The sequence below is a fragment of the Stegostoma tigrinum genome, chromosome 6, assembly GCF_030684315.1.
Source record: "Stegostoma tigrinum isolate sSteTig4 chromosome 6, sSteTig4.hap1, whole genome shotgun sequence".
NCBI classification, from domain to species: domain Eukaryota; kingdom Metazoa; phylum Chordata; class Chondrichthyes; order Orectolobiformes; family Stegostomatidae; genus Stegostoma; species Stegostoma tigrinum.
The window spans coordinates 93,285,413-93,311,269 of record NC_081359.1 but is presented as its reverse complement, the minus strand read 5'-3'; the positions used below and the strand labels follow the sequence as shown (position 1 = coordinate 93,311,269).

Sequence of the window (25,857 nt, the reverse complement as noted above, 5' to 3'; positions counted from 1 at the left end):
GCATGGGCCCCAGCTATGCCTGCCTCTTTGTAGGTTACATGGAACAGTCCCTCTTCCGCACCTACACAGGCCTCAAACCCCACCTCTCCCTCTGGTACATTGATGACTGTATCGGCGCCGCCTCTAGCTCCCCAGAGGAGCTCGAACAGTTCATCCACTTCACCAACACCTTCCACCCCAACCTTCAGTTCACCTGGGCCATCTCCAGCACATCCCTCACCTTCCTGGACCTCTCAGTCTCCATCTCAGGCAACCAGCTTGTAACTGATGTCCATTTCAAGCCCACCGACTCCCACAGCTACCTAGAATACACCTCCTCCCACCCACCCTCCTGCAAAAATTCCATCCCCTATTCCCAATTCCTCCGCCTCCGCCGCATCTGCTCCCACGATAAGACATTCCACTCCCACACATCCCAGATGTCCAAGTTCTTCAAGGACAGCAACATTCCCCCCACAGTGATCGAGAACGCCCTTGACCGCGTCTCCCGTATTTCCCGCAACACATCCCTCACACCCCGCCCCCGCCACAACCGCCCAAAGAGGATCCCCCTCGTTCTCACACACCACCCCACCAACCTCCGGTTACAACGTATCATCCTAAGACACTTCCGCCATCTACAATCCGACCCCACCACCCAAGACATTTTTCCATCCCCACCCCTGTCTGCTTTCCGGAGAGACCACTCTCTCCGTCACTCCCTTGTTCGCTCCACACTGCCCTCCAACCCCACCACACCTGGCACCTTCCCCTGCAACCGCAGGAAATGCTACACTTGCCCCTACACCTCCTCCCTCACCCCTATCCCAGGCCCCAAGATGACATTCCACATTAAGCGGAGGTTCACCTGCACATCTGCCAATGTGGTATACTGCATCCACTGCACCCGGTGTGGCTTCCTCTACATTGGGGAAAGCAAGTGGAGGCTTGGGGACCGCTTTGCAGAACACCTCTGCTCAGTTCGCAACAAACAACTGCACCTCCCAGTCGCAAACCATTTCCACTCCCCCTCCCATTCTTTAGATGACATGTCCATCATGGGCCTCCTGCAGTGCCACAATGATGCCACCCGAAGGTTGCAGGAACAGCAACTCATATTCCGCTTGGGAACCCTGCAGCCTAATGGTATCAATGTGGACTTCACCAGTTTCAAAATCTCCCCTTCCCCCACCGCATCCCTAAACCAGCCCAGTTCGTCCCCTCCCCCCACTGCACCGCACAACCAGCCCAGCTCTTCCCCTCCACCCACTGCATCCCAAAACCAGTCCAACCTGTCTCTGCCTCCCTAACCTGTTCTTCCTCTCACCCATCCCTTCCTCCCACCCCAAGCCACAGCCCCATCTACCTACTAACCTCATCCCACCTCCTTGACCTGTCCGTCTTCCCTGGACTGACCTATCCCCTCCCTACCTATACTCTCTCCTCCTATCTTCTTTTCTCTCCATCTTCGGTCCGCATCTCCTCTCTCCCTATTTATTCCAGAACCCTCACCCCATCCCCCTCTCTGATGAAGGGTCTAGGCCCGAAACGTCAGCTTTTGTGGTCCTGAGATGCTGCTTGGCTGCTGTGTTCATCCAGCCTCACGTTTTATTATCTTGGATTCTCCAGCATCTGCAGTTCCCATTACCTCAGTAAGTGGCCTAATGTCTGTCTATAGAGAGCTGTAGAGAAATGAATGTATTGGTGATCATCTTCCAAAATTCTATAGATTCTGAGAGCTACCTACAGATTGATCTAACTTGTATAATCAGCGTGGATGGGTGAAAAGGGAATCATGTTTCACAAAACTGGCACCTTTGAGGATATCACCAGTAGAATTCATGGTGTTTGGTGAAGACAAGTTGGTAGGAGAAGTATAGTTTGAGTTTTGGAAGGATTCTGAGAAAGTGCCCCACAGAAGGTTGGTTAGCAAAATTAGAGCATGTGAGATATGAAGTATTATTCTGGCAGGGTCAGTGAGAATAAGCAGAAATTAGCAGGAATAAACAGGTCATCTCACATTGACAGGCTGCGACTAGCAAGGTACCACAAGAATCCAGAGTCTGGTTCAGAATACGTCAATGAATTGGAGGTAGAACCAAATGTAATATTTTCCAAGTTTGCAGATGACACAAAGCTAGGTGGGAATGCGAGTTTTAAGAGAATTTGGACTGATGGTGAGTGGGCAAGAACATAGCAGAGGAATGTAACAGGAAAATGTGAGGGTATCCACTCTGACAGGAACAACTGATGTACAGAGAGATTCTTACATGACAAAAGAACAGGGTAAATGTACAGTGACCTGGATGGTCTTATTAATAAATCACAGAAGCCTAACAAGCAAGTGCAGCAAGCAATGTAAGTAGCTATTGGCGTATTAAGTCTTCATCACAACAGGGTGATAGTACAGGAGCGATAAAGTATTGCTTCAGTTGTATAAAATACTAGACAGATAGCATCTGGAGTAGTGAGCAGCTTTAGTCCCCTTACCTGACTAAGGATTTTATAGCGATTGAGGGAATGTCATGAAAATTCACCAGACTTGTTCACAGGATGGCAGGGCTGCTTTATGGAGAGATTTTAGCAAAGCTTAGCCTGTGTTCTCCAAAGTTTCAAAGAATGAGTAGCGAATTAATTAAAACCGACAAATACCTAAAGGAATAGGCAGGGAACATAATATCAGAGAAAGGATTTAGTCACTCAAGACTGAGATGAGAACTTTTAACTCAAAAGCTTGTGAATTTTTGAAATTCCCTAACTCCAAAGGCTGTGGAGGCTCAGTCATTGTGTCTATTTAAAGCAGAAATTGACAGACTTCTAAGTACCATTTATGTGGAGGGATATGGGACTAATGTGGGAGAGACACATTGATGTGGATGTTCAAACATCAATGGTCACGCAAAGTCACAGCATATTAAATGGATTGAAGGGCATATAAATCCATGCCACAATTCCAAATATAGGTGAGCAGAAAAGGCTGTAAAAGGATCAGACTGAAATTTGGCAAATTTTAAAAATAAACATGAAGGTACATGACCTATTGTTTACAAGGGATTTTTATTAAAATTAGACTACTTGGTTATAAAGAACAACACAGCACAAAAACAGGTCCTTCAGCCCTCCAAGCTTAGGCTGACATATTTTGCCCTTTCATACTAAAACTGTCTTTCCTTACAGGATCCATATTTCTCTATTTGCCCGGGTGCTTCTTGAATGGTGACACTGTAACTGCCTCCTCTGGCATTATGTTCCAGGCACTCCGCGTCTGGAATAACATTATTGCTGTAGATCTACCTGTGGCTAGTTAGTGATGTCAACAGGAAATTGCTGGATGTAAGGTATCAGTTTGATATTGGTAAGTTAGAAGTGTGTTTAAGCTCCATTTATTAAATTATGAATACATTTCTAGAAGTTCAATCAAGATATTGTCTATTCAAATGTTCAGAAACAATCCCATATCATTATCATGAAAGTGTGTCCTGGTCAATAAGGCAACCAAATTAAAAAGTGAACTACCAATTAGTTCACATGCTTTTTGTTCAGCCTTGCTGTGTGCCACATAACAGATTTATTTTCACATATAACAAGAGACAATTTCTAAACGTACTTAACTTTGACACATACCAAGATGTCTGAAAGAAATATATGCAGTTTCTTTCTGTACATAGAAAGTATATATCACAGCATTCAACAGTACTTATCTTTCAATTAAATGTTACACTGCAGTTCACATCCATATACAAAAAGTAAAATAATTAAGACCTAATTGCCCCTTCTCAAAACTAATTATAATCAAGCAGTATTTTATTACAAAATGGTATATAGTATTTGCAATATTCATTCCCCAAATCCACCTAGAATTCTTCTGTGTCATTAGAATATCAGCAAAATCTATTAGTTTTGTACAGGGAAAGCAGAGTTAATGTTGAGTCCAGTGACTCTTCAGAAGTTCTGTTTTATTCCATTAACTCTGTTCTGCACACAAGACAAGAAACTACCTCAAACTGTCAAATTCAATTTTTTTAAAGCTTTTCAGTGATTACACCGCTCCCTGTAATATAAGCAGCTTGATATTTAATATAGGAAATTAATAGCTGCTGAAATTCATGGTAAAGAAACTTGCATCATTTTTCTCCCTCACTTGCGTCAATATAATCTTAAAGCCGTATCAGAAGTCATGTGATCCAAACAGTTGTATTGTATAAACAAAATTAACTTGAATTTAAAAATGATTCCTTTACTAATTTCTCATACAAAAAAATTGAGAAGTGATTTTCTAAATCAAACAAGAGAACTATTTTATTCAATATTCAAAACATTGATCCGAAGCCATCAAAATTTAGCAGTATCTTCTATTCCACTTGAATTGTTAATATCCTTTTCTTCCTCTGAACCGAGTTCTGTTATCTAGCTTAAAAACAAAATTCATTGTAAATTAATAAAATATAATGTTATAATGATGAAACATTATACTGAGTTTTCCTTCAAATTCACAACCAGTTTTTTACACTATAATAGAAAAAAGGTATCAATGGAATAAGCCTGTTATATTCTTTATTGAGAAGGTAGTCTGAAGATCAACACTTTTTGAGCATATCTGCTCTGTCCGAAGGGTCACACTTCAGTTATCATTTCCTTGCCAATCCTGTCTCACTTTTAAAAACTTGTCAATTCAGAAATCTGGAATTTGCAGTGAGCGCTTATCACTGACCTGAAAGAAAACATTGTTAAGAGAGTTGCAACAATTTCTGAGGCAAGCATTTTAACTCTCTTGCCATGCAGCAAATTGTAGCATTCTGTAATGGGGATTATAATTGTCATGCTACAGTAACATGATCAAGCTGTACAAGCATTCAATCACAGTAAAAATTGCAAACAGGTGACCACCAAATGAGTAGCATTAAAACAAACCATTTTTAAAACATTTTAAAGCAATAAAGAAAGATCGGAGTACATATAACATGTAGAGAGACAGACTAAAATATTCTGAAATGTTAAAATAAATCTACTAATTAATAATGATCCAAAGACAATTATTTTTCAAGCTCAGGCCAATTAACCAATAATAATTACTACTCATGAACTGTTAAAATCCTGGGTACAACTGCTATAGGTTTCTAATAACTTCACTACAGTGAAGAAGGGAAATCTTCACCACAACTTGATTGTCTACATCAATGCAGTTGGGGGAGAGTGGCAATTTAGCCTGCAGTGAAGCTAAGAGTAACAGACCTTTACTTTCACCATTTCCACAATCCACTTGCCACATGCTAAATCCTGAAAATACAATTAGTTTCAGATGGGTAAAGATGGCAAACACAGATTATTTTAAACTCTTTACTCAACGTCTTACTAAGGCTACAACTTCAGAATTGCCAACGTGATTTTGTGGGCAAGTCACCAAATTAAAAACAAACATGCCAGATGAGATCCAAGACAGTTGGAAGATTGGCAATCAGTAAATTCTCAAAATCAATCACTATTTGTAAGTTAACAAAGCCTGGAGCTGGATGAACACAGTAGGCAAAGCAGCATCTTAGGAGCACAAAAGCTGACGTTTCGGGCCTAGACCCTTCATCAGAAAATTGGGATGGGGAGAGGATTCTGAAATAAATAAGGAGAGAGGGGGAGACGATCCGAGGATGGATAGAGGAGAAGATAAGTGGAGAGGAGAGTATAGGTGGGGAAGTAGGGAGGGTATAGGTCAGTCCAGGGAGGAGGGACAGGTCAAGGGGGTGGGATGAGGTTAGTAGGTAGGAAATGGAGGCGCGGCTTGAGGTGGGAGGAGAGGGTAGGTAAGAGGAAGAACGGGTTAGGGAGGCGGGGACGAACTGGGCTGGTTTTGGGATGCAATAGGGGGAGGGGTGATTTTGAAGCTTGTGAAGTCCACATTGATTCCACTGGGCTGCAGGGTTCCCAAGCGGAATATGAGATGCTGTTCCTACAACCTTCGGGTGGCATCACTGTGGCATTGCAGCAGGCCCAGGATGGACATGTCATCTAAGGAGTGGGAGGGGGAGTTGAAATGGTTCGCGACTGGGAGGTGCAGTTGTTTATTGCGAACCGAGTGTAAATGTTCTGCAAAGCGATCCCCAAGCCTCTGCTTGGTTTCCTCAATGTAGCCACACCGGGTACAGCGGATGCAGTATACCATATTAGCAGGTGTGCAGGTGAACATCTGCTTGATGTGGAAAATCATCTTGGGGCCTGGGATGGGGATGAGTGAGGAGGTGTGGGGGCATATATAACACTTCCTGTGGTTGCAGGGGTAAGTGCCGGGTGTGATGGGGTTGGAGGAGAGTGTGGAATGGGCAAGGGAGTCCTGGAGAGAGTGGTCTCTCCGGAAGGCAGACAAGGGTGGGGATGGGAAAATGTCTTCAGTGGTGGGGTCGGATTGTAGATGGAGGAAGTGTCGGAGGATGATGCATTGTATGCGGAGGTTGGTGGGGTGGTATGTGAGGACTAGGGGGATTCTCTTTTGGCGGTTATTGCAGGGGCGGAGTATGAGGGACGAGGTGCGGGAAACGCGGGAGACTCGGTTGAAGGCATTCTTGACCACTGCGGGGGGAAGTTGCAGTCCTTGAAGAACGAGGACATCTGGGGTGTGTGGAAGTGGAATGCCTCATCCTGGGAGCAGATGCGGCAGAGGCGAAGGAATTGGGAATAGGGGATAGAATTTTTGCAGGAAGGTGGGTGGGAGGAGGTGTGTTCTAGGTAGCTGTGGGAGTCGGTGGGCTTGAAATGGACATCAGTTTCTAGGTGGTTGCCTTAGAAATAGACAGAGAGGTGCAGGAAGGTGAGGGATGTGTTGGAAATGGTCCAGGTGAATTTGAGATTGGGGTGGAAGGTGTTGGTGAAGTGGATGAACTGTTCAAGCTCTTCTTGGGAACACGAGGCGGTGCCGATACAATGTAATGGAGGTGGGGTTTGGGGCCAGTGTAGGTGCAGAAGAGGGACTGTTCCACATAACCTACAAAAAGGCAGGCATAGCTTGGGCCCACGCAGGTACCCATGGCCACCCCCTTTGTCTGTCGGAAGTGGGAGGAATCGAAAGAGAAGTTGTTGAGGGTGAGGACGAGTTCAGCCAGGCTGAGGGTGTCGGTGGAGGGGGACTGGTCGGGTCTGCGGGACAGGAAGAAGCGGAGGGCCTTGAGGCCATCTGCATGGGGAATGCAGGTGTATAGGGACTAGACGTCTATGGTGAAAATGAGGTGTTGGGGACCGGGGAATTGGAAGGCATGGGTGGTGTGACGGTGTGACCACTCTCTCCAGGACTCCCTTGTCCACTCCACACTCCCCTCCAACCCCACCATACCTGGCACTTTCCCCTGCAATCGCAAAGTGCTACACTTGCCCCCACACCTCCTCACTCACCTCCATCCCAGTCCCCAAGATGACTTTCCACATCAAGCAGATGCTCACCTGCACATCCGCCAATGTGGTTTGCTGCATCCGCTGTACCCGTTGTGGCTTCCTCTACATTGAGGAAACCAAGCAGAGGCTTAGAGACCGCTTTGCAGAACATCTACACTTGGTTCGCAATAAACAACTGCACCTCCCAGTCGCGAACCATTTTAACTCCCCGCTCCCATTCCTTAGAAGACATGTCCATCCTGGGCCTCCTGCAGTGTCATAATGATGCCACCCAAAGGTTGAAGGAACAGCATCTCATATGCCGCTTGGGAACCCTGCAGCCCAATGGTATCAATGTGGATTTCACAAGCTTCAAGATCTCCCCTCCCCCTACTGCATCCCAAAACCAGCCCAGCTCGTCCCCACCTCCCTAACCTGTTCTTCCTTTCACCTGTCCCCTGCTCCCACCTCAAGATGCACCTCCATTTCCTACCTACTAACCTCATCCTACCCCCTTGACCTGTCTGTCCTCCCCAGACTGACCTATCCCCTCCCTACCTCTCCACCTATGCTCTCCTCTCCACCTATCTTCTCCTCTATACATCCTCGGGCTGCCTCCCCCTCTCTCCCTATTTATTTCTGAATCGTCTCCCCATCCCCCTTTTCTGTTGAAGGGTCTAGGCCCAAAATGTCAGCTTTTATGCTCCTAAGATGCTGCTTGGCCTGCTGTGTACATCCAGCTCCACACTTTGTTATCTCGGACTCTCCAGCATCTACAGTTCCCATTATCTCTGATCACTATTTGTAAATTACTGCTTTGGAATGTTGTGAAATCCTCCAAAAGAAAGATGCAATAGTGTTGTTATGGATTTTAAAAAAGACACTAAAACATGGCTATTTAAGTTTGATACATACCATTGATCTTTTACATTCAAAGAAAGTACGTTGTAAAGCTGTGCAATGTCCTTCTTTTAAACACTGTTTTGGGGTCTTTCCTTCCTACTTGAAATACAAATGAGTTAAAATTTAGGTGTATTGGATTAGATTTGGCTGTTTACTAAATAAGACATTAAGAGAACTAATCCAGAGAGTAATTTAGACAGTTATAGCTTCCAAAGGTATACTAGTGTAATTGCTAATGGTTTGCACTCAGGAGGTCTTGCTTTGCCCCACTGAATCAAACAATGGACAGGGCACAGAAAGGGATTATCGAACAAAACTCCAGTCCCAGGTATCATTTGGCAGTCTCCTTTGCACCCTTTCCGAGATCTCAAAATTCTTCCTAAAATGTGTGAAGTCTAGAATTGACTAACGTCGTACAAAAAGGATCCGCATACTACCTACTGAATGTTACCATCACATCCTGCAAAAGCAAACCATTCAGTTTCCTTTTTTGTTGTATTCCATGGCTTCAACTACAAAACCAAAAATACCACACTTTTCACCAGCATTTAGAAGAATTTAATCAGCTGATTCTTATGACATTATAAACTAAGTAATGAAGATGCTAACACATTTTCAACTTCAGCTCCACAACCTTACACTTAGTGCCACATACGTGTTATGCAAACACACCAACGAAGCTCCTGCTATGAATAAAGACTGCCCTCGTTAGAACGATATAGTGCCCTGCGAGCCATGGTTTCTATGCTGGATTTTTGAAAGAACTAGCTCATTAAACCCACTCTCCTTGCTTTTTCCAGCCCCATAACCTTGTCCTTTTGAAAACTGCGGTCGAATCTGCTCGCTGCCTGGCAACTCGCAGTGTCTGGGGGAGACAGAGAGAGAGACTCAGACAGACAGACAGAGCGAGCCAGACAAAAAGCAAACACATCTCCCCTATGAATAAGCACACAGTGTTGAAGGCTTGGGTGTCGTTCAGCACCTTCCGCACACAGTCATGTTGCAGTAAGCAGCTCCTCAGATCCTCCCTCACTCCGGCACATGCTCTGCCGTCCTCCTCCTTCTCCTCATAATATTTCGGCATCACTGGGCCTCCGGGAAGTCAACACAAGACGAACCGGCCTCGCTCGCCCACCGAGACCGCAAAACTCCAGAAGTGTCGCGACCAACCCTCCGATTATCCTAGGATACAGTCACCGGAGCATCCCCTTTCGCAACACATTCAAACGCCAATACACAACTTTCCTCGATGGCCACTTGCCGCCCACTGACAGCTGGGATGAGGTCGATATGACGGGGCAGAGGGCAAATGCCGCGCGGGATCTTGGGATCTGTAGTTCTCTCTTCAATCCGGCCCTCCTCCTACTCCCACGTAAAAGACTACAGTTCCCAGACAGCATCGCGCCAGGGCACCCTCCGTCCTTTGGCGTTCCCACAGTGGCGCATGCAGGGGTGACGTCGACGCCGTTTGCTACGGTCGGGGTTTGTTTTCTGATCCGGCTGAAGGTTTGGGGAAGTGTAGCATCTTCTTCCTCCACCTCCAGCCCGCCAACCCTAACGCCACTACTGTCAGGTCTCATTACGTCTGAGTTAGTGATACCGTGAGGTAAGATCACGGGGGGAGGGTGAACGCCGCTTTGTACTGTGTTGTCAGGGAGAGCACCGGGCCTCCCTTGGTAAGAAGGACCCGTCCCTCAGACAGCACCGGGCCTCCCTTGGTAAGAAGGACCCGTCCCTCAGACAGCACCGGGCCTCCCTTGGTAAGAAGGATCCGTCCCTCAGATAGCACTGGGTCTCCCTTGGTAAGAAGGACCCGTCCCTCAGACAGCACCGGGCCTCCCTTGGTAAGAAGGACCCGTCCCTGAGACAGCACTGGGCCTCCCTTGGTAAGAAGGACCCGTCCCTCAGACAGCACTGGGCCTCCCTTGGTAAGAAGGACCCGTCCCTCAGACAGCACCGGGCCTCCCTTGGTAAGAAGGACCCGTCCCTGAGACAGCACTGGGCCTCCCTTGGTAAGAAGGACCCGTCCCTCAGACAGCACTGGGCCTCCCTTGGTAAGAAGGACCCGTCCCTCAGACAGCACTGGGCCTCCCTTGGTAAGAAGGACCCGTCCCTCAGACAGCACTGGGTCTCCCTTGGTAAGAAGGATCCGTCCCTGAGACAGCACCGGGTCTCCCTTGGTAAGAAGGACCCATCCCTGAGACAGCACCGGGCCTCCCTTGGTAAGAAGGACCCGTCCCTCAGACAGCACTGGGCCTCCCTTGGGAAGAAGGACCCGTCCCTGAGACAGCACTGGGTCTCCCTTGGGAAGAAGGACCCGTCCCTGAGACAGCACCGGGCCTCCCTTGGTAAGAAGGATCCGTCCCTCAGATAGCACTGGGCCTCCCTTGGTAAGAAGGTTCCGTCCCTGAGACAGCACTGGGCCTCCCTTGGTAAGAAGGTTCCGTCCCTGAGACAGCACTGGGCCTCCCTTGGGAAGAAGGATCCGTCCCTGAGACAGCACTGGGCCTCCCTTGGGAAGAAGGATCCGTCCCTGAGACAGCACTGGGCCTCCCTTGGGAAGAAGGATCCGTCCCTGAGACAGCACTGGGCCTCCCTTGGGAAGAAGGACCCGTCCCTGAGACAGCACTGGGCCTCCCTTGGTAAGAAGGATCCGTCCCTCAGATAGCACTGGGCCTCCCCTGGTAAGAAGGACCCGTCCCTGAGAAGGCACTGGGCCTCCCTTGGTAGGAAGGACCCGTGCCTCAGACAGCACTGGGCCTCCCTTGGTAAGAAGGACCCGTCCCTGAGACAGCGCTGGGCCTCCCTTGGTAAGAAGGACCCGTCCCTGGGCTCGTTTTGGGATGCTGTAGTGGGAGGGGAGATTTTGAAGCTTGTGAAGGCCACATTGATACCATTGGGATGCAGGATTCCTAAGTGGAATATGAGTTGCTGTTCCTGCAGCCCTCAGGTAGCATCGTTATGGCACTGCAGGAGGCCCAGGATGGACATGTTGTCTAAGGAATGGGAGGGGGAGTTGAAATGGTTTGCGACTGAGAGGTGCAGTTGCTTAGTGTGAACTGACTGTAGGTGTTCTGCAGGGTGGTCCCCAAGCCTCCATCTGCTTTCACTAATATAGAGGAGGCCACAACGGGGGAACAGCAGATACAGTATACCACGTTAGCAGATGTGCAGGTGAACATTACTTGATGTGGAAAGTCGTCTTGGGGCTTGGGATGGGGGTGAGGGGGGAGGTGTAGGGGCAGGTGTAGCACTTCCTGCGGTTGCAGGAGAAAGTGCCGGGTATGGTGGGGCTGGAGGGGAGTGTGGAGCGGACAAGGGAGTCCTGGAGAGAGTGGTCCCTCCGGAAAACATAAGGGTGGGGAGGGAAGATTGTCTTTGGTGGGGTCGATTGCAGATGGCGGAAGTGTCAGAGGATGATGCGTTCCTACTATCTCTGTTTCTGCCTACTGTCTGCTCTAATGATTTGACTAAAGTATTGTATCTTTGTCTGCTTCCTTTTTCTTCAGCCATTTCTAGCATTTCATCATTTATCTTTCTATCTGTGTTTGATATGTAGAAAATTCGCCTGCAGTGGATGTGTTAGTTTACAGGGAGAAGGTGGGAGAATATCGATAAATGAATTGCTTATTTGGAAAGCTGTTGCAGAAACAATTGGTTGAATGCCACCCTTCTGCATTAACATGACTGGTTATATGATGTCCGCATCTATTTTTATTTATTTTAGTTATTAAGATTAAATACAGAACTAATCGACAGGATGTTTATCCAAGTTGCTGAATAGTAGTACCTGCTGGAAGCTGTGTCTCAGATCATGTTTGACTTGGTTGTGAGATCCATTGTTATAGTCTACTAAATGCATGGAATAGGGTTAGTTTGCTAAGGAATTAAAGTGAAATTATGGCTTTAAGAAAGAAAGCAAAAGAGATTCTATCAATTTCAAAAGTTTTGAGATTTTATAAAAAAAGTTTAATTATTGTAAATAATAATACACTTGTGTTATTCAACAGGAGAATGTCAGTTCATTTTGGGGACTCCTTTGGTTATGTGCTAACACTTGCACTTATTGTGTCAGCATGCCTCAAAGGTTTCATGTAGTTACATGCTTTTGAAGATTTGCTATGATTATATGCCGGCAAATGAGGATATGGAGGCAATTTTACTGGTTTGAAATGAGTTCTGAGGATTATCCTCTCTGTTTCAGGTTGTCGACCTGAGGGGTGACTGTCTTTCAGAAAGTATATGCCTGAAACCCTTTATCAATCACTTGCCACGAGGGGTTGCTTGCTTCATTTGCTCAAGGTCTATTTTGAGCTGGAGAGATTTTGATAGCTATCTTTCAAAATGTTAAAAGGAATTAATAAAAAGAGTACCATCAGCAATTAAAAGAGGTCTTGTGATGTTCTCTGACCTACACTCCTGAACAAAATTTCTGGCTGCAGATTTGTGGGATTTACCTCACTAACCTATTCAGTTGGTTTAGTGAATACATTGTGCAATTGCAGCTTTGTACTGAGAGGTTGTGTAGAAAAATAAATTGCTCTTTAAAATATTGTGAATTTAATGTTTCTTGTATTAATACAGGTACTTTAACATAATTACATATTGTCAATACATTTCTATATATCACAATCCAGACTGATGTTCATTGGCTTAAGATAAAAGTGATGAAGGCAAATGTCAGCAAACATAGTGTCAAGTTATTACAGTCACTTCATCAGTTTGACAGATTTCATCCAAATACGAATAATTTAGGCAAGCATGTCATTGCCAAGCCACAAAATGTTGATTAGCAATTGGCGAATGTGTTTGGAAACAGAATAGTGCAGCAAAGCGATGAGTGGAAGTGTAATATAAAAATGTTCTGATTGAGATTTTGTGCTATTTTGTGCAGCAGATATGTTACCAATGACGAGCTATAATCCCATCAGTCAAGGCAATGGTGCACTAAGTTCCCGGGATGCTGCACGACACACAGCTGGAGCCAAGCGGTACAAATACCTCAGGCGGCTCTTTCGTTTTAAGCAGATGGATTTTGAATTTGCCATGTGGCAGATGTTGTACCTATTTACATCCCCACAGATGGTATATAGAAATTTTCATTACAGAAAACAGACAAAGGACCAGTGGGCCAGAGATGACCCTGCTTTCCTAGTTTTGCTTAGTATCTGGTTATGTGGTGAGTGCCCTTAAAAAATTTCCATTGCAAAAGCCCTATTATTGGACATGAATGGTGATGTGAAGTAGAGTGTCTGTTGCATGATTATTCATGAGTGATGGCATTCTAAGATTGACAGTAACATAAACAATTCTTAGGTTTATTTTGAGAATTTTGTAAACAGTAGTACAAACCTTGAATATTACTGGCAAAGCCTCATGTTGAAACTTTTCCTCTCACATTCATTAAGATATTAATGCAAGAATGCTGGGTTTCAAACAATCATGACCATTTTTACCACAGGAGACTAGGGTGTTGATTAGTTTGCAAATAAAATCTGATTAGCCATGCCAATATCATTGAGCAAGCAGTGGGAACTGTAGTATCCCCAAGCTTCTTTAAAAAACTTGACCATATCTCTTTTGTTTGCAGAGAATGAGCCTCTGGATATAAATGTATGTCAGTAAGCCACAATAAGAAGTCATTCAATTATCTTAAATTGGCCTCAGCCAGTTTAATTTAAATTTAAATTCTTCACTGCCTAGGATAGATTTGAACTTATGTCTCTGAGCTATTGGTCCAAACCTCTTACTGGTACAGTAACACATCCACTGTACTACTATACCCTTAGTATAGAATTCTAGAAGCCTCAGTGTAAATTGGATCTATTCATCCAGTCTGGTTCCAATGCCAACTTTTATTCTATTCTCTTTCCTATAATTTTCCAAATGTGTATTTAAATCCCTTTTAGGCCCTTTCAGTGGTTCAACTTCAATAACCTCTTCGGCAATGGTTCGATGTGAGAAAATTGTTCTAAATTCCCCTACAGACAAAAATAGTCCTAAATTTATGCCACCTTACTTTCAATTGCTCAAACAGTATATTTTTACTATTTGTTTTGTTTAACCTTTTAAAGCTTTTATTCTGTCAGTTTCCTTTAGAACTTGCTGCTGTTATGAGTTTTTCAAATCCATACACCTCACTGCTTCTCCACTGATACCAACACATGAAGACTGGAACTACGCCACTTACATGGCCCCAACATTGAATGTTGTGTTCTATTGTGATCGTAGTCCAGCACATGTTCAAGACTGGGTGTTCTACATTGCTGTCTTGGAATTAATGTCTTGAATAATCGCTTCAATTTAATCAGATCCCTGATGTTATTAGGCTATTATTATGCTGGTCATGGAATTATATAAATTTTCCATAGCCTGTTCAGCCTAAAGGACTGAAAGTTCCATGATTCAACAACAAAGAAAATGAATTGATTACTGAATGGTCACTCCTAGAGAATGAGAGGCATGTTTTGATTAAAAATGATCACCCTCTTTGGAAATATTTGAGAATATTCAGCTGTAAATGTATTGAAAATTCTGATTACCGTGTGTGTGTGTTTTACCAATCTGGAACAAACTGTTGCTGTATCTAAACATTTGTTAAACATTTCATAAGAACATAAGAAACAGGAGCAGGAGGAAGAATGGCTCATCTCAATCTTTAGCTCCACTTTCCACCCACTCTCCATATCCCTGAAAGATTCAAAGTTTACCTATTCCTTCTATGAATATATTCAATGGTGGAGCTTCCACAACTGTCTGTGGTAGAGAATCCCAAAGACTCACAATCAATTGTGTGAAGAAATTCTTCATCATCTCAGATCATGCCCTTATCTGCAGATAACTGATGACTGTGCCCTTGTGGTTTAGATTTCCATCTGGGGAACCTATCCATATCTACCCTGTCAATCCCTTATAGAATCTTGTACGTTTCAGTGAGATCTCCAGTCATTCTTTAGTTTCAAAGTTTCTGCATACATTATCCCATCTAGAAGATAATTTTGATGTTCTTTGTTCTTTGATTGAAAAGATATTTTTGTTCAGTGCAAAATTTGCTTTCAATCAGTGTGCATTTTCACCTCATATCTGATTGTTCTGGTTTAGCTTGAAATAACTTTCTACATTTCTGATCATCCTGTAACAGAACATAGCAGTAGACAATTACATTGAATGTTGTTCATAACTTCACTTCAATTAAATAACTCCAACCAATATGATCTAGAGATAAAAGGTAGCACTATTTCACTTTAAAGTGAAAGATTTTGATGAATGTTTACTTCATCTGTACTTGATCTCCCACAATATTCTAATTTTTAATTCCCTAACAATTTCACAGTGGTGTAGTGAGGGTAACTGTGATGTTTATAATGCAATAAAGAGGTAAATTTGCCATAGTCCTAGCAGACCTTAGGGCTGATCTGTCAGAAGAGTGGTGGAGGTTTAACCTGAGGATCACCGTGCCTGAGATGAGATGAGAGGCGAAGTTGAGAAGAAGAAACCTTCATGGTAACCTCGAATAGTGTGGGTTCAATTCCCACACTGTTAGCATTACCCTGCAGCACAAAACAACCAGCCAACTAACCAGCAATTCAAGCTAACTGATCCCCAATAAATTGCTCTAATAATGTGAGCCGTAAAAGTTCAAAAGATTGTTGCAAATTTGCATTTTACTGTGTTAATGATTTGAGGGGCAAAATGGTCTCCATCTGTGCTATAATTTTCATGATTCTCTGTTCAAAAGTATTGGCAATTTTAAGATGTCAGTTGCAAATTAGTTCTTGGGTTAAAAAACAAATGTAAATCAATGCATTGTGGTGGAAATTTGTAAGAATACAATATAAGAATGTTTGTTTTTATTTGTTCTTTCTAGTCTCAACCATAGGTTTTGGATTTGTATTAGGAATGGGATTTTTTGAAACAATGAAGCTTTTACTTTGGGTTGTCTTCATTGATTGTGTGGGAGTTGGATTACTGATCGCAACATTAATGTGGTGAGTTTTTAAAACATTTCATTTTAGTACTTGACCTGGTTACTAGGCATATCAGGGTGCAGGAGATTTGGAGCAATATTAATTTAAGAACTTGTTACCAGGAATAAACATGCAATCAATAGCCTGATTTGATGCTAATGCAACAAATTATTAACATATGCTTTTCAGAAGAGAGCAATGAAACTTAACAAACGGATGGCAGCTACTGTCTTACATGTCAAATACTACTTTGGGCCCTCTTGTGGAGTAGTGGTGGTCTCTCCCTACCCCTCAAGTAGGAGGCCTAGGTTCAACTTCCGTCTGCTTCAAAGGTGTGTAATAATATCTTCAAACAGGTTGATTATAAAAATAGGTTAAGTTAAAGAAAAAGCAGGACCTCATCACAGTTTTTTCTTGTATAATTGTTTTCAGAGCATATGTTAGACCAATCTATTCGTCTTTGGCTCATGATCACATGATAATCAAATTCACAGATTGTTACTGTTTGGAAAAAGACCGTTTGGCCTACGGTGTAACACAACAGGGATTCTACTGTAATTCTCGAGTCCCCAAATCAACAACCTTCTAAATTTCCCTACCCTCTCCACCTCTCTCTTCTCGTTGTCTTGAATTGCCTCCAACTTTACACTGCCAAAACAAACTAAACAGGTATTGTCTCCTCTTTTTCTGTCCCTGCTGTCTGTCTCTTCTCCCCCAACACTCCTCTCAGACACACTCTCGCACACACCACTGCAATGGAATATGGCCGGCTGTGTGTACTGGGAACCTCTGGTCCTGGCGCCCAGTTTGTAACTCTTCTGTATTTATTCCAGACTTTGTCCTTCCTCTTTTCCCTCTGCCTTGTGCTACTGTCGGTGTTGATTCTTAAGTTGTCATGCCGTGAAACTTGAAAATAAATTACCAATCTCCTCTCGTTTTCTCCAATATCACTTTCTTCTTAAGGCTCCTCAAATAAAACTGTTCTTAGTCATACTAATTATCTTTTACCCTCCAAGATCATATCTCACAAACTTGATTTTGTTTTTTGAAGATGTTACCAAAAAGATTAATGTTGTTAGACCAATAGACTTGTTAATTTCGATTTTAGTAAAGCTGTTGACAAGGTTCCATATGGTAGATTAATTAGTAAAGTTGGCTTACATGGAATTCAGGGTGAGTTTACCAATTGAATTCATAATTGGTTTAACAACAGGAGACAGAAAGTAATGGTGGAGAAATAGTAGATTCTCCAGCATCGGCAGTTCCTCAGATAACAGGGTTTAGAATTGGATGAACACAGCAGGCCGAGCAGGAAAGCCGATGTTTCGGATTTAGACCCTTCTTCAGAAATGGGGGAGAGGAAGGGGATTCTGAAATAAATAGGGAGAGAGGGGGAGGCGGATAGAAGACGGACACACAAGAAGATAGGTGCAGAGGAGACAGACAGGTCAAGCAGATGGCGTTGGAGCCAGTAAAGTTGAGTGTAGGTGGGTGATAGGTCAGTCCAGGGAGGATGGACAGGTCAAGGAGGTGGGATGAGGCTAGTAGGTAGGAGATGGGGGTGGGGCTTGAGGTGGGAGGACAGGCTAGGTTGGTTTTGGGACAGGGTCGGGGGAGGGGAGATTTTAAAGCTTGTGAAGTCCACATTGATATTTTGGGCTGCAGGGTTCCCAAGCCGAAAAGGAGATGCTGTTCCTGCAGCCTTTGGGTGGCAATGTTGTGGCACTGCAGGAGGCCCAGGATGGACATGCCGTCCAAGGAGTGGGAGGGGGAGTCGAAATGATTCGTGACTGGGAGGTGCAGTTGTTTGTTGCTAACCGAGTGTAGGTGTTCCACAGAGCGGTCCCCAAGCCTCCGCTTGGTTTCCCCAGTGTAGAGGAGGCCACAATGGGAACAGCAGATACAGTGTACCACATGGTGGAGGGTTTCTTTTCAGACTGGAGGCCTGTGAGCAGCATTGTTCCACAGGGATTGGTTCTGGCTTCTGTTTTGTTTGTCATTTGTATAAATGATTTGGATGAGAATATAGAAGGCATCGTTAGTAAGTTTGTGGTCAACACCAAAATTGGTGGCATAGTAGTCCGTGAAGAAGGTTTTCTAAATTACAAAGGGATCTTGATTAAATGGGCGGAAAATGGCAGATAGATTTCAATCTGGGTAACTGTGAGATACTGCATTTTTGGTACAACAAACAAGGGTAGGCCTTATTCCATCAATGGTAGTTACTTGGATAGTGTTGTAGAACAGAAGGACCTATGGGTACAAGTACATAATTCTTTGAAGTTTGCATTACATATAGACAGGATGGTTTAAAATGGCACTAGGCATGCTTGCCTTCATTGCCCCGTAAATATGAGTGTACGAGTTGGGAGGTAATGTTGAGGTTGCACAGAACATTGGGGAGACCTCTTCTGGAGCACTGTATCCAATTCTGGTTGGCCTATTGTATGAAGGATATTATCAAGCTCGAGATGGTTCAGAAGAGAGTTTCCAGGATATGTTACCGGGTATGGAAGGTTTGAGTTATAAAGAAAGGCAGGATAGGCTTGGGACTATTTTTCACTGGAGCATAAGAGGCTGAGAGGTGACCTTATAGAAGTTTATAAAATAATGAGAGGTATGGGTAGAGTTATGGTAGTTGCCTCTCCCATAGGATGGGGGATTTCAAGACTAGGGGTCATGTTTTTAAGGTGTTTTAAAGGAGAGATATTTTAAAAAAAAAAGAACATGAGGCAGATTTTTCACACAGAAGGTGGTTCGTGTGTGGAATGAGCTTCCTGAGGAAGTGGAAGGTGCAGGTACAATTACAACATTTAAAAGATGCATGGATAGGAAAGGTTTGGAGGGTTGTGGGCCAGGAGCAGGGAGGTGGAACTAGTTAGTTTGGAATTATGTTCAGCATGGATGGTTGGATCGAAGGGTGTGTTTCCATGCTGTATGACTTTATGGTATTGGGACCATCTTAATGTTAAAATGTTGACAGAAGTCCAATCAGCTGTTCTGTCTTGAGTACATTGTGATATTTTGTTTCCAGGTTTATTACCAACAGATATTTGATGAAGCCTCAAAGTAAAGGCTATGATGTGGAATGGGGATATGCATTTGACATTCACCTGAATGCTTTCTATCCACTCCTTGTGATCTTGCATTTTATTCAACTATTCTTTATTAATCGTAAGTCTACTGTTTACTTGATTTTTACAACATTGTAAAATTCTTCATTGTTGTACCAAACTAAATGCTGTCTCTAGGTAGTTAAAGCACTGAAAATATTTTTGAATTGTTATGGTCTTGAAGTTAAGTCTGGCACAATCAATGTTACTGGGGAGATATACTTTCTAGTATCACCCAACCTTTAATCGCTCAACTATTTTTTAGAAACTGCTCATGAGGCTTTGCTGTTGGCTTGTTTAAATGTGCCTTGTGAGAAACTGTATTGTTTAGGTTTTGGAGTTCATCTTAACCTTAGTAGCAGCAAAGGTGTTATAGTGGGGGCTGAATAATACTGGTTATGATGACACAAATTCAACTGAGGCCCTACAACTAGTAACTACGCAGCAATTACAACTGGAAGCATACCACTTGCATTGGTTCAGTATTGGAGTCAATTATGATGTTCCTGAGATCAGTAAGTTTGGCTGATGCTCACTACTTGGGCTCTATAATAGTCATTTGGAAATGGTGCTAGAGAGTGCTATTTGAAATCTGTCATCCTGAGGGAATGGAGTCAAATGGTGGAAAAAGAACAGAAAATTTTAAAATCAGACACTTTCCCAAACTCCTTTCTTGTATATTTGTAGTGTAGCAATAAATTATTACTATTGGTCGTTATTGGTCTTGTCTAAACTTAAGCTGAGAAGCATTCACTGATTATATTCTTAATTTAGTGATGTAATTGATAGTAATTGTGTCATGGGAGGGAAAATCATCATATTCGTTAGCTTCAATTTTCGCTAAATCATCTTGATTATCAAACTTGCTCTGTCTCAGCTTACATTTTCAAAGTTAAGCTTTTATTTCAAAAGTCATGACGCTCAGTTAAATCATCACTACATGGCACACTAAAAAAAAGTTAGTGCTGAAGAAAAGATTGTTTAATACCAGAATTGAAGAAGCGGCGCAGCATTGTCTTTTAGGGTAAGAAGGTAAAGTCGCCATAGTTCCAGCGGGGCATTGGTCTGCTTTCTCAATAGAGAGATGACTGGTGACAAGTTCGAGAAGGTGGGATTTTCCTGGTTAGCTCAACCATTGTGAGAATTGAACCCTCTCTGTTAGCATTGCTGTGCAGTGCAAATCAGTCAGCTGAGCTAACTTTTAGAGAATCTGGTCCAGAATCTATTGATAAAATAACTGGTTTTGGCTACATTATCAAATTAAACAAAATAATGCAAAGTGCGCTGTATCTTATACTCACGGGTTTCTTGCTGTATACCACTGCTCAAATGTTTGTTCATGCCATTATTGTAATAGTGATGTTTGTGCTGCAAATGCAGCAGAGATTATGACTTTTTGTGAAGGTAGTGATAATATTTAAGTAATTAATTAAGCTTGGATGTTTGCTTTGCAGATATTATCATCAGAGATGGGTTTCTTGCTTACTTTGTTGGTAACATCTTCTGGCTAGTTGGCATTGGATATTACATCTATATTACTTTTCTTGGATACAGTGGTAAATATTAAGTTTTATCATGTTTTATGAACATTTTTATGAACCCAAAATGAAAGGAGTGAAATTATGCATATTTAATTCCTTTGCTTAGTCGTTATTTAAGCATATTTTTCTAAGACACTGACATACATTCAACGTTCCACACTGCACGGGAGCCTGAGCAAATATATGTTTGCTCAACATTCACTTGCGCTTTCCAGGAGAGGTCTCTCAATACTGCTTGTTTAGATTTTTGTTCGAGCAGAACTGTTATTCAAAAACAAGTCACCCCTAGCTCAGTTCGCAATAAACAACTGCACCTCCCAGTCGCGAACCATTTCAACTCCCCCTCCCATTCCTTAGATGACATGACCATCCTGGGCCTCCGGCAGTGCCATAATGATGCCACCCGAAGGTTGCAGGAACAGCAACTCTCATTCCACTTGGGAACCCTGCAGCCCAATGGTATAAATGTGGATTTCACCAGCTTCAAAATCTCCCCTCCCCCCACTGCATCCCAAAACCAGCCCAGCTTGTCCCCACCTGCCTAACCTGTTCTTCCTCTCACCTATCCCCTCCTCCCACTTCAAGCCACACCTCCATTTTCTACCTACGAACCTCATCCCGCCCCCTTGACCTGTCCGTCCTCCCTGGACTGACCTATCCCCTCCCTACCTCCCCACCTGTACTTTCCTCTCCACCTATCTTCTCCCCTATCCATCTTCAGTCCGCCTCCCACCCCCCTCCCTATTTATTTCAGAATCCTCTCCCCATCCCCCTTTTCTGATGAAGGGTCTAGGCCCGAAACGTCTACTTTTGTGCACCTAAGATGCTGCTTGGCCTGCTGTGTTCATCCCACTCCACACATTGTTATCACCCATAGCCAATGTCTTGCCTCGTCCATATGATCCTGTCCACTTGCACCTAGTGGTATACATGTTTTCTCCACACTGCAGCAAACCATTTGGACAGTGCCGAGCTGAGTTTGCAAACTTCAGTTATTAGAGGAATTGGACCAAGCCCAGTTTACTAGTTATTAGCTGAATGTATAATGATTTGTTGTTGAATTACATACAATGGTCCACACGGTTTATTTTCCTTTGGACAGTTTTCATTTCACGTAGTTACCTGTTTATTTTGCAGCTGAGAAATAAGCCCTTCCGCCGCCTATTATTTGATGTTTGTGCTGCGCACAAGGTTCCTACCCTTCATCATTTAACTCCAGCAGCACATTTTATTCCTTTCTCTCTTATAAAGCCATGCACTTACTTAGCATTTTTCTTCATTTAGCATTGCCATTTCTGAAGAACACAGTTGCCCTACTGTATCCATTTGGCCTCCTCATCCTTTTGTTCTTGCTGTCACTGGGACTGGGATGGAACTTCACGAAAGGACTGTGTTGGTTCTACAAGTACAGAGTGCAATAGAAGATTCAATTATCTAATAAAACATTTGCTAAATATTATGGTTGCTTTTGCTGTGTTGACATTGTGTAATGCAGCTTTAACATTTGTATGATTTGTAAATAAGTACATACTGATATCTGAATACCCAGAGAAGTTTAATGGATATTTCCAAGAGGAGAATTGCTTTGTTTTTAAATGTTTACTCAATTGTGGCGCAACATTTTCTATTTCATGAGTGGTTGATCGTTGAATCCAACAACCAGATCAGATTGTATATTTTATATTGATCAAACCTTTCAATGAAGTGCATTCCTTTATTAGCAATAGATCTGCAAATTTTTTTACAGATCACAATCTTTTATTAGGAATCTTTAATAAATATTTCCTTTTTGTCTTTTCCTATTTGAGCTATTGCGTCTCTGAATGTTTTTATAGGAGAGTGAGAAATCCATCTGGATGGGACTGGGCAGCGCTTGTTCATGAGCAGAGGGGACTGTGGGGAGTATGGAAGGGGGAAATAAGTTGTCTTTTAATTTTAGAATTATGTTTTCTTGCACTTGGTTACTGATTTTCTCCCCCTTTCCAGTTGATTTAAAGCATATGATAAGCTAAACAAAAGCTGAATGAATTCTTAAAGTCTCCACAAGTGAGCCCACTTGCTCGCACTTCCTATGCAAGCTGCAAAATTGGTTAAGAGATTTTTGTTTTGGTTGGGGGTGGGTAAGGGGATTGGAAAACAATTATTCAGGTAGTATTACCTGACTAATTGTGTATTAACATGCTTGAAGGCCAAAAGAAGGCATACATTTTTAACAAAAATAAAGTATTGATGTGAACAAAGACTAATGCTGATTTCTTCTGTGAACATTAATTATATAAATTATTATGGATGATAAGTTGTCTTTGCATCAAATTACTGACATCACCAGGTAATATGGGGCTATAACAAAAACGTACACATGAATGATGCTTGAATGTAGTAAAATGCTCAAAAATGCATATCAAACAAAACTCAGTGCTTCCTATGTAACAATACATTGGACAGATGACACAGTTTGGTCAAAGAATTTAGCCTTCAGCATTACCATTTAAGTCAGACAGAGGGCTCACCAGAGCTTGACCTAGACAGCTAAAAGCATAACTACCAACTGTAGATTAATGAAAGTTTTATGTGGAAGCAACCAAATTTGGAAGGGGACATAGATCTAAGGATTGTAAAGGCAAGGCAGGATTGAGTTCTGGGAAAAATTTAAAAAGAGTGAATGTTTTAAAAATGAGATGTTAGACACATAAGAACAGGAGCATGTTTGAACTTTCTTCACCAACCAATGAGATCATGGCTGCTGTATGCCATTTTCATGACTATCTCAATATCCCTGATACCATTTGCCTCTAGAAATCCATGCATTTCCGTCTTGAACATGCTCACTGATCGAGCTTCCATTGCCCTCTGGGTTGGAGAATTCCAAAGATTGGCTACTTCTGAATGGGAAATTCTTCTGCATCTGTCTTGAATGTATTACTCATGACATTATGTCCCCTGGATTTAGACTCATCACCCAGAGGAAGCATCTTATCTATATCCATCCTGTCACATTCTTGCAAGGACTATGTATTTTTATTTGTCTGTGTTTTTGATTGTTTTTAAAAGAACAATCTTTTCAATCCACAAAGATTGCTGAATGATTACTGCAGCTTCTAAAAGCAAGTTCATTGTAAGCAATATTTACACGCTGATTATTGCTCAAACAGTTAAAGTGTCATTTGCAAATGAGTTGGAGCCATATGTGTGTACAGACAGTGATTCAGCTGACAGCAAGTGGTTGATGGGTCCACCAGTGAGTGACCAATTAATAATGACAAAGGCTGTATGCTTATAATCAACTATGTGATTGGCTGTCTGGTAGCTGGACAGCTTGGGATTGTGAACAGAATAGTGAGAATCCAACTGATCTCCTTCAGCTCAGGAGCTCGCTCTGTTCTCTGCAGTGGAGCCACTTTAAGCCTGTAGAAAACCCTATTATCTTTCCTTCAGCAGTTGCTCGAAATTGTGACTTGCAGTTAATAGGTGAGAGACTTTTTTTAAGTGTGAACCAGCTACCCTTACTTCATGAAAACCAATGAAAGCATCCAGAGAAGGAAGACCAAGAAGCAGCATTCTGATCAGGTCAAGAACAATCTCCTGAGATCTTAAGACCATAAAAAATGTGAATAAGAATAGGCCTTTTGGTCCGTCAAGCATTCTCTGCCATTCAGTCAGATCATGTGTGAGTCAACTTTCCTCATGTCCACTTTTTTTCCCATAACCCTTGATTCCCTGATTGATCAAGAAGCTGTCTGTCTCAGTCTTAGATATCCAAAAGGACTCTTGTCACCCATCTTTCTGTATGAAGGAGCTCCAGAGACTATCAACCCTCCAACAGAAGTTGTTCCTCCTCATCTCAATCTTAAATTCATGCCCCTTCATTCTGAGACTATGCCCTCTGGTCATGGACACTCCTTTAAGGGACAACACCCTTTCAGCATTTACCCTGCCAAGCACCTTAAGAATCCTATATATTTCAACGAGATCACCTTGCATTATGCCAAGCTCCAGGGAGTAGAACATAGAACATTACAGCACAGTACAGGCCCTTTGGCCCTCGATGTTGTGCCGACCTGTCATACCGATCTGAAGCCCATCTAACCTACACTATTCCATGTACATCCATATGCTTATCCAATGATGACTTACATGTACCTAAAGTTGGCGAATCTACTACCGTTGCAGGCAAAGCGTTCCATTCCCTTACCACTCTCTGAGTAAAGAAACTACCTCTGACATCAGTCCTATATCTTTCACCCCTCAATTTAAAGTTATGCCCCCTCGTGCTCGTGCTCGCCATCACCATCCTAGGAAAAAGGCTCTCCCTATCCACCCTATCTAACCCTCTGATTATTTTATATGTTTCAATTAAGTCACCTCTCAACCTTCTCTCTAATGAAAACAGCCTCAAGTCCCTCAGCCTTTCCTCGTAAGACCTTCCCTCCATACCAGGCAACATCCTAGTAAATCTCCTCTGCACTCTTTCCAAAGCTTCCACATCCTTCTTATAATGCGGTGACCAGAACTGTACGCAATACTCCAAGTGCGGCCGCACCAGAGTTTTGTACAGCTTCACCATAACCTCTTGGTTCCGGAGCTCGATCCCTCTATTAATAAAAGCTAAAACACTGTATGCCTTCTTAACAGCCCTGTCAAACTGGGTTGCAACTTTCAATGATCTGTGTACATGCACACCGCGATCTCTCTGCTCATCTACACTACTAAGAATCTTACCATTAGCCCAGTACTTTGCCTTCCGGTTACTCCTACCAAAGTGCATCACCTCACACTTGTCTGCATTAAACTCCATTTGCCACCTCTCAGCCCAGCTCTGCAGCTTATCTATATCTCTCTGCAACCTACAGCATCCTTCGTCACTATCCACAACTCCACTGACCTTAGTGTCGTCTGCAAATTTACTAACCCATCCTTCTACGCCCTCATCCAGGTCATTTATAAAAATGACAAACAGCAGTGGACCCAACACCGACCCTTGCATTACACCACTAGTAACTG

At 43.1% G+C, this 25,857-nt stretch overlaps 2 protein-coding genes across 3 annotated transcripts; one reads left to right on the top strand and one right to left on the bottom strand.

Moving 5' to 3' along the window:
* Positions 1–3,040: 3,040 nt before the first annotated feature.
* On the bottom strand, positions 3,041–9,515 carry LOC125453330 (cytochrome c oxidase assembly factor 5). The gene is made up of 3 exons (XM_048532744.2): positions 9,218–9,515; positions 8,248–8,331; positions 3,041–4,390 (listed from the first exon to the last, which is right to left on the bottom strand). The coding sequence occupies exons 1-3, from the start codon at positions 9,317–9,319 to the stop codon at positions 4,349–4,351; spliced, it is 228 nt and encodes a 75-aa protein (XP_048388701.1). The 5' UTR covers positions 9,320–9,515; the 3' UTR covers positions 3,041–4,348.
* A 154-nt stretch (positions 9,516–9,669) lies between these two features.
* Positions 9,670–23,098, top strand: unc50 (unc-50 homolog (C. elegans)). 2 transcript variants are annotated; one of them, XM_048533511.2, is made up of 6 exons: positions 9,670–9,841; positions 13,133–13,414; positions 16,103–16,223; positions 19,237–19,376; positions 20,770–20,871; positions 22,141–23,098. In XM_048533511.2, exons 2-6 carry the CDS (start codon positions 13,135–13,137, stop codon positions 22,275–22,277), a joined length of 780 nt encoding a protein of 259 aa, XP_048389468.1. In that variant the 5' UTR covers positions 9,670–9,841; positions 13,133–13,134; the 3' UTR covers positions 22,278–23,098. The 2 variants fall into 2 exon arrangements, with proteins under 2 accessions (XP_048389468.1, XP_048389467.1); XM_048533510.2 differs by having other exon boundaries at positions 13,130–13,414.
* Positions 23,099–25,857: the final 2,759 nt, after the last annotated feature.

Excerpts from the sequence above, each read along its gene's own strand:
- LOC125453330 (XM_048532744.2), bottom strand. The coding sequence starts at position 9,319 with ATGCCGAAATATTATGAGGAGAAGGAGGAGGACGGCAGAGCATGTGCC. Across the intron at positions 8,332-9,217 it reads AACATGACTGTGTGCGGAAG|GAAGGAAAGACCCCAAAACA; the intron begins GTGCTGAACGAC and ends TATTTCAAGTAG. Across the intron at positions 4,391-8,247 it reads TTGAATGTAAAAGATCAATG|CTAGATAACAGAACTCGGTT; the intron begins GTATGTATCAAA and ends TTTGTTTTTAAG.
- unc50 (XM_048533511.2), top strand. The coding sequence starts at position 13,135 with ATGTTACCAATGACGAGCTATAATCCCATCAGTCAAGGCAATGGTGCA. Across the intron at positions 19,377-20,769 it reads TCAACTATTCTTTATTAATC|ATATTATCATCAGAGATGGG; the intron begins GTAAGTCTACTG and ends TTTGCTTTGCAG. Across the intron at positions 20,872-22,140 it reads TACTTTTCTTGGATACAGTG|CATTGCCATTTCTGAAGAAC; the intron begins GTAAATATTAAG and ends TTCTTCATTTAG.